Genomic DNA, 11,317 nt, shown 5'->3' with positions numbered 1-11,317 from the left:
ATTTGGTTTGATCTGGTTTTTTATTTGAGCAAATTAAAACTTTAAACAGTTTCAAAAATATATTATAATATTTAAAAAATTTAAAAGTTTAAATATTATAAATATTGAAAATTTTTAAAAGGTTCAAATTTTATATTTCGAAACCTTTTAAAAGTTTAAAATATTATAAATATTGATGCAAAACATAAATTATCTTATTTATCGACATTTGTGCTTTTTATTTCTTATGAGCTGTAAAACATATTTTTGTGTATGATTTTATAGATGAGTTGATATTCTTTCATTAATTTTTTATTTTTGGGTCTAAGGAAGAAGGATTGACATCATAAGACCTTAATTTGATGTTTGAGTCAAATTTTGAGGTTTAAAGAAGAAAGACGGACGACAAACACACATGTTGTATTAGCTATACATAGGCATGACAGGGTTACAGTTGTCACGGTTAAGGTTTATTAACCATCGGTTATGGTTAGAAATTTTGTAACCTTAACCAGAACCGTTTAACAAACTGTTAAACGGTTACGTTTAATTACAGTTACGGTTATTTGATAATATGATAAAGTTGATATTATTTGATGATATTATTTATTTATAATTAATATGTTCTTATAGTGTACTCATATTTCTATATATCATATGATTCATATTAAATAAATAAATATTAGTATATTTTATTATGTTTTAAAAATATTATAAACCAAGTAAGGATTTTGGTTTGAGAAGTTTCTAAACGCGTGGATCTAAAACAAATAAGTATATGGATAACATTGTCAATAATTGGGTGCATGTGTTGACTATCCTGGTAATCATGAATTTCACAAATTTTATGAGAAAAGAAATAATTTTGTTCATGGAGTTTGATGGGTTAACAAGTTGTGTGGTAGTCTAAAAAAAAAGTTTTTCAGTGGAAGAATGAGAAGAAGTTGACNCTATCATGATTTGACATGTCATTCATTAACATTTTTTAAATTAACAGAATTTTTTAGAAAAAGGAAAATTTTAAATTTATAGAAATCAAAGAACTATGCACAATATCCCACATCGGCTAGAAATTTTTTAGACAATGGTTCAGAACCAGTATAAATAAGATTAATATGCTTCCAACAACGAATGAGCAGAAAATCTTGATTTATCAGGCGTCCAAGTTTAAAAGTTTTATTTGGTTTGATCTGGTTTTTTATTTGAGCAAATTAAAACTTTAAACAGTTTCAAAAATATATTATAATATTTAAAAAATTTAAAAGTTTAAATATTATAAATATTGAAAATTTTTAAAAGGTTCAAATTTTATATTTCGAAACCTTTTAAAAGTTTAAAATATTATAAATATTGATGCAAAACATAAATTATCTTATTTATCGACATTTGTGCTTTTTATTTCTTATGAGCTGTAAAACATATTTTTGTGTATGATTTTATAGATGAGTTGATATTCTTTCATTAATTTTTTATTTTTGGGTCTAAGGAAGAAGGATTGACATCATAAGACCTTAATTTGATGTTTGAGTCAAATTTTGAGGTTTAAAGAAGAAAGACGGACGACAAACACACATGTTGTATTAGCTATACATAGGCATGACAGGGTTACAGTTGTCACGGTTAAGGTTTATTAACCATCGGTTATGGTTAGAAATTTTGTAACCTTAACCAGAACCGTTTAACAAACTGTTAAACGGTTACGTTTAATTACAGTTACGGTTATTTGATAATATGATAAAGTTGATATTATTTGATGATATTATTTATTTATAATTAATATGTTCTTATAGTGTACTCATATTTCTATATATCATATGATTCATATTAAATAAATAAATATTAGTATATTTTATTATGTTTTAAAAATATTATAAACCAAGTAAGGATTTTGGTTTGAGAAGTTTCTAAACGCGTGGATCTAAAACAAATAAGTATATGGATAACATTGTCAATAATTGGGTGCATGTGTTGACTATCCTGGTAATCATGAATTTCACAAATTTTATGAGAAAAGAAATAATTTTGTTCATGGAGTTTGATGGGTTAACAAGTTGTGTGGTAGTCTAAAAAAAAAGTTTTTCAGTGGAAGAATGAGAAGAAGTTGACGAGGAAGAAGAAGAAAAAGAATATAACGAAGAACCAAACGGTAAAAGTTACAATGACAATTAACACAAAATTTGACAATGAAAATGACAAGAAAGAATATGAAGAATACAAAAACATTGAATAAAAAACACGAAAACATAGGTGGTAGCGATCAATTAAATATGAAAACTAGTTAAATTCATGATTATAAAATTGTTTCGTTTTTCTGGTGGTCAAAGAAAATAGTTTAGGATATGTGAGGTCATCAGTTTGATTTGCCTCGCCTGGACGTCAAGTTAAATTTATGATTTTTTTTATCAGATTTGGTTTTATAACACAATTGATTTTTATATTTTAAAAAATTGTATATCTGAAATTTTTTTTTCCCTTAGTACTAATTTTAATTTTTTTTTATAAGATAATATTTTATTACCGTAATCAATCATATTTAATATTTATCAAAATATATCAAATAAACCCACGCGTAGCGTTGATTCATAACCTAGTAAAAAATAAAAGCAAAATAGAAAATATGCGACATATCTTAAGGATGACAAGTAAAATTGAAAATCAGACTATACATCTTGATGTTCACAATATATTAATAATATATGTAGTACTAATATCCAAAAAAAATTATGAACAATTTAGATGATAGAAAAGTTTAATATTCCATCATATTTTAAAACAAAAATATCACATATATATATATATATATCATATCTTACATATATATATATATATCATAATAGCATATGCTACACACATGTTGAACGCTTACATAAAGTATATAAGAATTACAAAAATGTAATAATTAAATATTAATATCTTTTATTATTTATTCTATTTTTAATTGTTCATTAATCGTTCATTAGAATGGAGGTGAAAAAATAACATAAACAAAAATAAATAATTGCAAGTAAATAAAATTTTGTGTCTTAAAATATGGATATGATTATAAATATGAGAGTTACAAAATATTTGATAGAATATGTAAGTTAATAAAATATGCGAAAATTCATAAAAATAAATTTATTGTGAATAAAAAACTGAATTTTTAGTTTGAATATAAAATTTTTAAATTAGTATAAATATAAATATATGATAGGAACTTCAATCTAATCAAATTGTAATTTTAAATATACATTTTGTTCTCTCTTAAAACAAAATATGATGTATTCAGCTATCTCTCTATAATATTTATAAATTCTATATATTAAAATATATTTTAATAGAAATAATTCACATAATATGATTATTAATTTGTTATATAATTTCAATCTAATTATAATAAACTAAAATGAAGAAATAAAACAGAAAATTATTATTAGAAATTATGATTAAAAAGTAGAAGAAAAATTGAACATGTTATAATATATTACTTGGATTCAAGTTGTTTTTTTTACAGATAATAAATTTGATGATTCAAGCTTAAATTTATCATTTAGGCTTAGGGTTATTGCTTTTGACCGACGATGTCGTTTTGTACCGCTCAGCACAACCGGCGAATACAAAATCTGTAATTGGGGGCATTAACAATCCCTTGGCTCTAGTACCGTCTCGTCTGGGGAGAAGAACGCATATAGTACAAGTTTCATTGAGGCGATCCTCCCACTGAATCCCTCCTTCTTGTTCGCCTCCTTGTTCGAATTCGTAATTCCCAAAGGTTAAAACTTTTCTGAATCCTCCTCCTTCCCTTCAAACGATCTCTTTATCCTGATTAGTTGTGTTCTGTAGCATTCTTCTCTTTGTTAGTGAGAGATTCCAAACTTGTAATTTTGTAAAAGACCACGACTTTAGAATAACTTCAACTTAAAAAAATCAAATTCCGTGTCTTTTCAGTACATCTTGATCGTGCGTGTTCTCTGTTAAATGTTGTTTACCCTGTCTACGTTTCGACCTTTAAAAAATCTCTCTTTCCTTTATCAGGGAGTGTTTTCCAGAAAGATAATTCCGATCAAACAGCTAGCGTGTGGATTTGATCCCAAAGAAGTACTTTTTTTTTGTTACTTGGCAATTATTGGAACTCGTTGGGGAGCACTCAGTAAGAATGGCGGATTTCCAGATATCAACACAACGAGCCAAGTGGATCTTCACTCCCCAGAAACTGGTAATCTTCTTTCTTTTTCCATTCTCCTTCTTCTGATCACTTTTGGTTTAAGAGAAGCAATTACGATATCATTTGTTATAATCAGTAGTTTGTGAGGGTCTTTCGTAAATTTTTAGAATTTTTTATGTTCATCTTTAAGGTTTTCTTTGCTTTGATTTCATTGCATCATACAGATTACCTTTGTCTGTGTGTTTTTTGTTTTGCTTGGGCTAATGTGAAGCTAAAATGGAAGTGACACTGTTCGTTGTTCATTGTTCAACAGATTATTTCTTTTGTTTTTCCGTCTTTTTTGACGCAAGAGAGTCTGATTATTCCAGCATTAGAGGCTTATTAGAGCGAGCATCTCGAACTCTTTGTTACCTAATTATGCGTGCTCTTGTTATTATCTTTACTTCTTGTGTAGATATGGTTTTGCAACTAAGCTGTGATGTTATAATTGTAGGCGGAGAGATATAAAGCTGCTAACCATATATAACTTATATATATATATATATATATATAAGATAATTTTTTTTCTTTTTATAGAAGCTTTAATTAAGTCGCAGCAGTTGCAAAAAAAAACTATTGGAGATGCTGAGTGAGATAGTTGTCATATTTCTATACCTTTTTTACTCATGTTACAAANAAAAAAAAAAAAAAAAAAAAAAAAAAAAAAAAAAAAAAAAAAAAAAAACTGTTACAAAATAGTTAAATACTAGTATAAGAAAATAAAACTATAATTAGTTATTTTTTTAATAAAACATCCTCTACAAACTATTCAATCGTGGACCGACTTGCATAAAATTGTAAACCCGGTTTGACCAAACCGCGTTTATAGAAGAAGAACCAAGAAAACAAGAAATAAAGCAAAAGAGTCGGCGAAAAATAAAATATATAAAAGAGCGAGCCAGGGAGAGAGAGAGAGAGAAGGTGAGAAAGATTTGATTTTGTTTTCTCTTTTCAAGGCAAAAAGAATTTACAAGAGAGATAATTTCTAGGGTTTTTGAGTATCTTTCGCTCGCTACGTGTTTTTACAGAGATTTTTCCCCAATATGGTGAGTTTAGGTTTCTGTTATCATCAACCTCTCAATTCTTTTTTTATCGTTAGTAGTTGATTGCGTGAATCGATTGATTTTTGTTTCTCTTTGATTCATATGTGCATGTCATAAGAGCTTTTTGCCGGAACTAAAATTCCCATCTTAAGTTGTAAAACACAATCAAAGTTTAGTCCTTTTTAATGTTTTTGGGGTTTTTGTGTTCTTGTAGGATTCGATGGTTAATCAGAAGACGGTTTTGGCTGTGACGGATGATGTTGTGTTGCCTGTTAGCTCTGTTCTAACTGTTATGGAACAGCTTGGAAAGGAGCGTTTTGATCCTTTCATTATTACTCAAGCATCCACAATAAGTAAATCTCTCTTATTCTCCTGCTTTATTTGTTTTGACTGGCTCAGACTGCTTAGTTAAGCTTGTAATATAGTTAGTATTGTTTAGTCTGGAATATATCATGTAGATGATAGGGAGATTCGTGTCTTGTACTATATGGAGAGGTGAGCAATTTTTAATGGCAGATAGATACTGTTTTTCTTGGGTGAGAACACTTGAAGACATGCTTGGGTATTGGTGAATGTTTCATCTTCTCATTGTGTTTGGACTATTGATGATTTTGCAGATCAGTTTCCTTTGGATTCTTCCTCAGTGGACGCTGTTTTAGCCATTTCCAAAATATCTGATTTTCCCAGTGACAAAATATGTGGTGAGTTCTCGAGAATCTTGAAGCCTGGTGGCACGGTTTTTGTGTGCAAGACTTTGGAGGGTCAAGTGGAAGATATGCAACAGGTTTGTGTCGTGCATGTACTAGTCTATGTTATGGGGTTTTATTTGACCTTTTATTGATTTATCTTATGGCGTCTTCCTTGCAGACCATTCAAAGGAGAGTGACATTGGCTGGTTTTCTGGAGCCACAGTGTCTTGATTTGAAATCAATCAAGTTTTCTACGTTCAGTTTATCCTTTGGGGTGAGCAGATTTACACGTCTTGTCTCTTTTCTTCTCTTTCTTCTAGTATGAGGAAACGTTTCTTCTTTCCCGAAAATATGAATGAAAGCTTGCTTTTTTAGGTTCAGACTTATTCTAGGCCTTAAGCATGAAGAATGAAAGATCTTCATTCTACTTATCTGTCAAACTTAGATATATGCTCTCACTTTTGCTCATCCATATAACAGAGAAACGTGTTGTCAAATGCAGATTAAGGCAAAGAAACCTTCTTGGAAGATTGGTTCATCATTTGCTCTCAAGAAGCCTGCAAAGATTCTCTTCAAGGTTAATCTAGATGATGACTTGGATCTTATTGATGAAGATTCTCTTTTAACAGAGGAGGACTTGAAGAAGCCACAGCTTCCTGTTGGTAATTAAAGACAACCACATGATCTTTAGTATCCTTGTTCATCCCTTGTGTTTAAGACAACCACATGATCTTCACTTTTTTGCAGCCAGCGGTTGTGCGACCACCAAAAAAGCTTGCAAGAACTGCGTCTGTGGTAGAGCTGAGATTGAGGAGAAAGCTGTGAAGCTGGGCCTCACAGAGGATCAAATCGAGAATCCACAATCATCATGTGGCAGTGTAAGCTTCTTTACCCATCTCTTTCTCTATATACATTGGATTTTTGGTTCCACAAGACTGAGATTTTTTTAAAACAATTCTTTCAGTGTGGGCTTGGTGATGCCTTCCGCTGCGGTACATGCCCTTACAAGGGTCTGCCAGCCTTCAAATTAGGCGAGAAGGTAACTGACCCTTCCTTCATATCTATCACCATTATAAAGTCTAGTAAAATCCTTTTAAGAATACACTTTATTTATGTAACTTCATCTTCCACTTTAGGTAACCCTATCTCGAAACTTCCTTGAAGCGGACATATAAGCATGTGAAAGGTGTTTCTCCATACCGAGGCCAAAACCGTTTGCTAATCGCAGAGTAGTTTCATTATTTACTTTGTGCCCTTTCGTATAATTTGGTTGTTGCTACTTCTTTTATTTTGTGGCTTTAAAGGCTTATAGAAAATTGTTGGTGTTGCCCATAAAGCACAAACCTTGGTACTAATGAAGAACAGTTTTGCAATTGGTTAAATAATTATTTGTGTTTTTATTGGCTTGGACCTTAGTGTTGCAACTTTCTTTCAGTCTAGCTTGGATGCATTGCAAACGCTGGTTTAGTTATATCTAACTGTGAGAATAGATGTTTGCTAAAGAGTAAAGATTTGTCGGTTATGATACGAAAGGTAAGTGAGTGGTGAGTCAAATGTGTCATCCGTGGAACAAACGAATCAATGTATTAACACCAGAGCTTGTGTTGTCTGAAAGCATCACTGTTTCTTTAGTAATGTGAGTTCTGCTGTTCATTCTTCTGTAGTAATATCTGTCCAAAGAGAACAACAATACGTAGTAATGATCTGACATAGAACTAAAAACAACAGTACAACAAAACTAGACTGTAGAATCCCAACTCGCAAGTCCCAAGTATCAGAGTACGTTTAAGGGAAACCTCAAAAGCCTTTCTAAGTCTAGCACTATCGAACTCCTCTAAGCTGAACTTCCAACTGCTCTATTCGCATAGCCAAATCATGCTTCCCGCTATTCTTCAACCCATCAGTAACCATATCAAAGCACCGTGATATCGGAACCAAACCCATCTCAGTCATCTCAACCAAGTAATTAGCCGCATCCACAAATTTCCCACCACGACCACACATCGTAATCAGCATTGTGTAAACCGGCCTGTTAGGCGGATGAGCCTTCACCTTCATGTCACTGAAAAAGCTAAAAGCATCATCAAACATCCCATTCCTACACATCCCCTTAATGATCGGAGCATACAAACTCGGAAACGGCTTATGCCCATCTTCCACACAATTGTTCAACAACCGAAACGCTTCATCAATCTTCCCAATCTTCGAAACAGCAGGTATAAGTGTCTTGTAAGTGTCGATATCTACACAGAGACCTAACTTGGAAGCAGTATAATACATCTCAATGCAAAACTCAACTTCCCCTGATTTAGTTATAGCTTCAATCAGAGTATTAAAAGTTTGAATATCAGGAACAAAACCTCCTTTGGTCATCTTACTCACCATCTCCTTAGCAGATTCCAAGTAACCAGCATTTAACAATCCTTCAATTAGCAAATCACGGCCACGAGCCGGTGGATTAAACCCTTTCCTACTCATCTCATCAAGAAACTCTTGAGCCTCCTTCATCTTCCCCGCGGAACACCATCCGTTAACCAAGATCGCGTATGTCCGCTTATCCGGTATGAGATCTTTCCTTATCATTCGTCTAATCAAAGCGTAAGCGCCATGGAACATCTTCACATCACAAAGCGCATGAAGCAACGAATTGTAAACATCAACGGTTTGTTGACATCCGAGAGTCTTAGGGACACCATTGAAAAGCTCCACTGCTTGATCTACATGACCGTTCTTACCGTATTGCTCAATGATGAAACAGAGAGTCTCGCCGGAGATGTCTAGAGACAAATCCTTCATCTGTTTGAGAATCTTCCACATCGATTCGTATTTTTTATGTGAAGCTAATGATTTCGCAAGCTGTTCGTATTCCATAGACGTTGGTGTGTAATTAGGGCTTGATCGAGCCCAATTGAAGAAACGGAGCGAATCGTTGGCGGAACGGGAAGTGGCGCGGAGGACTCTGAACACGAACTCGGAGGTTACAGGAAGACGGAGACGATTCAGAGATCTCTCCGGGTGAATCTCGCGGCGGACGATGTTGACAACGTGGTTGATCGCTGCGAAGTAATCGCCTTTCGTTGGATTCGAATCAGAGCTTTGCAAAGGCTCGAGACTGTTGAAATGACGAATACTAGACTCGATAGAACCTCTGAGATCGTTGGTGAAGATCGAGAAGAGTCTTCTGCCGGTGTTACGCCGGAGGAGAAACATGTTCTCTCACCGGGACAATCTCTCCGATGAGGCGAGCTGAGAGAGAAGATAGTAGCAGTAAACAAGTGACGTGGAATTTTTAATTTTAATTATTTTTTTACTTATTTATTGAAGAGTTTTAAACAAAACGGTGCGTTTTAGAGAGGATGCCCTAGTTTGATAAGTTAAAACCCTAAAATTATCATTTCACCTCCCACTCTCTGCATTAGGTTTCTTTGTAGCGGCAGACGAAGGAGAAGGAGAGAAACCGTAACCATGGCGACTCAACCAGCTGTTGAATCTGTGCAATGCTTCGGAAGGAAGAAGACCGCAGTGGCAGTCACCCACTGCAAGCGTGGATCTGGTTTGATCAAGCTCAACGGTTGCCCAATCGAGCTTTTCCAGCCTGAGATCCTCCGATTCAAGGTGTTCGAGCCAGTGCTTCTCCTCGGAAAGCACCGTTTCGCAGGTGTGGACATGAGGATCCGTGTCAACGGTGGTGGTCACACTTCCCAGGTCTACGCCATCCGTCAGAGTATCGCCAAGGCTCTTGTCGCGTTCTACCAGAAGTACGTGGATGAGCAATCGAAGAAGGAGATTAAGGATATCTTGGTGAGGTACGACAGGACTCTTCTTGTGGCGGATCCGAGGAGGTGTGAGCCGAAGAAGTTTGGAGGTCGTGGTGCTCGTGCTCGTTTCCAGAAGAGTTACCGTTAAAAAATGCTGGTTTGTTTTGTTTTGTTCTTCAATTTCGAATCATCTTAAGGTTTTTGGAGTATGGACTTGTGATGTGAGACTCTTTAGATTTTATAATTCCAGTTTTATTATGCTTCTTTTGGATAATGGTGATTCTCCATGAAACTTATATGTTTTGATATGTTTACTCGTTTGTTATCTTAAAGTTTTTGTTTTTATTTCATTGTCGTGTCCTGAAATGTTATGGTATTGCATATTTCGATCAAAGGTTAGGTTAATCATTCCTTATAATCTCCAATTTGCGTCTGTAGATTAGATCTTGTCGAGTTTATGAGATGGCTGCTGCTTGATGTGGCTTAGCTATATAGACTACATTGATGTAATGGGCGAAATGTTAGTGTTGTTAGTCTTTGCTCTTGGGTGGACTCAATAGGGAAGTTGTGTTCTCGACTATGCTTAGGTTGATGTTGTTTTTATGTGTAAGCATGGAGAGGCACAGAGCATTTTCTATCAAATCTTTTGCTTTACCTTGTGTAGCTGTGATGTTTATTCATTTGATTCATTTCCCCCTTTCACCTGCTATTTGTTGTATCTCACAAAATTTGATATTTGCAATGCAAATTTGGTTTGCCTGCTTATTGAAAGCAAAAAATTAGCATACGAGATTAGAATTGTAATCCCGTCCTTGCCTAAGAGGGCATCGTTCTATAAGTAATTGAAGAAGATTTCTTAAAACCCGTTTTAAAAGTGAAAATTTACAACCGGAAGATATTGGTCGAAGTCACTCGTTATTAAGAAGAAAGGTAAACGTTGGCCGTAGTTTTTGTCTTCTCATCTTCTGGCAAAAATGTCTTGTGATTTACACAACAGACTTCTAAAGTGAAATTAAAACTCTGTCGAAGCAAACGTAAGGCAATAGTCAACCTTGTGAACGCGTTTCTCAACTAAAAAGTACAGAGATGTATCAATCTCCCAAAATCTGTGGTAACTTAATAAACAAAGAAGAATTATAAGCCATTGTATTTTCCAGCTTCTTTCACGGCAGTTACTTCATCGTTGTGACTTTGTCAGTGCAGTCTAGCCATTGAAGACAAGACACCATGTGTACCCAAGCTTCAGTGGCAAAGAAGTCCGCATAACCTTTGTTAGCCACATTCTCAAGGAATTCCGGGGGAAGGAAATATGTATGATCACACAGATCATGATATCAAAAGAAGCCAAATGATGGGTTCTGATCTCATACAAGCTATAATAAGAGAATCTAGGATTGGGGTTGTAGTGGTATTGCAGACCTTATGCATCTTCAAGCCGGTGTTACACAAGCTGGATCCATCTGATCTGATGTGAGGAAATTAAAGGGAGAAAATAGAGAATTTGGAAAGGCGTTTGAGGACAACCATAGAAGGAAGTAATGATTTCGTCTATATAGATATATAAATAAGACTGACTTATTGTTGTGGTTAGAATGAGCAAAATATACTACTAATGATTATGTTGTGTAAAAAAAGAATTGTTTGGTGACCCCCCCCCCCCCTTTT

At 33.9% G+C, this 11,317-nt stretch overlaps 3 protein-coding genes across 6 annotated transcripts; 2 read left to right on the top strand and 1 right to left on the bottom strand.

Annotated features, from left to right (window-relative positions):
• On the top strand, nt 3,591–7,294 carry LOC104706146 (anamorsin homolog). 4 transcript variants are annotated; one of them, XM_010422289.2, is made up of 10 exons: nt 3,593–3,730; nt 3,994–3,999; nt 4,123–4,174; nt 5,420–5,558; nt 5,823–5,989; nt 6,073–6,168; nt 6,397–6,556; nt 6,642–6,772; nt 6,859–6,933; nt 7,031–7,290. In XM_010422289.2, exons 4-10 carry the CDS (start codon nt 5,426–5,428, stop codon nt 7,067–7,069), a joined length of 801 nt encoding a protein of 266 aa, XP_010420591.1. In that variant the 5' UTR covers nt 3,593–3,730; nt 3,994–3,999; nt 4,123–4,174; nt 5,420–5,425; the 3' UTR covers nt 7,070–7,290. The 4 variants fall into 4 exon arrangements, with proteins under 4 accessions (XP_010420589.1, XP_010420591.1, XP_010420592.1 ...); XM_010422287.2 differs by having other exon boundaries at nt 3,591–3,730; nt 3,994–4,174; nt 7,031–7,294; XM_010422290.2 differs by lacking the exons at nt 3,593–3,730; nt 3,994–3,999; nt 4,123–4,174 and adding an exon at nt 5,063–5,083.
• Nucleotides 7,464–9,213, bottom strand: LOC104706145 (pentatricopeptide repeat-containing protein At5g18390, mitochondrial-like). The gene has a single exon (XM_010422286.2). It carries the CDS (start codon nt 9,102–9,104, stop codon nt 7,716–7,718), a length of 1,389 nt encoding a protein of 462 aa, XP_010420588.1. The 5' UTR covers nt 9,105–9,213; the 3' UTR covers nt 7,464–7,715.
• LOC104706144 (40S ribosomal protein S16-3-like) lies at nt 9,286–10,002 on the top strand. The gene has a single exon (XM_010422285.2). The coding sequence runs from the start codon at nt 9,360–9,362 to the stop codon at nt 9,798–9,800; it is 441 nt and encodes a 146-aa protein (XP_010420587.1). The 5' UTR covers nt 9,286–9,359; the 3' UTR covers nt 9,801–10,002.

Source organism: Camelina sativa, chromosome 8 (genome assembly GCF_000633955.1).
Source record: "Camelina sativa cultivar DH55 chromosome 8, Cs, whole genome shotgun sequence".
In the NCBI taxonomy this organism is placed as follows: Eukaryota; Viridiplantae; Streptophyta; class Magnoliopsida; order Brassicales; family Brassicaceae; genus Camelina; species Camelina sativa.
This window is presented reverse-complemented; position numbering and strand designations above follow the sequence as displayed.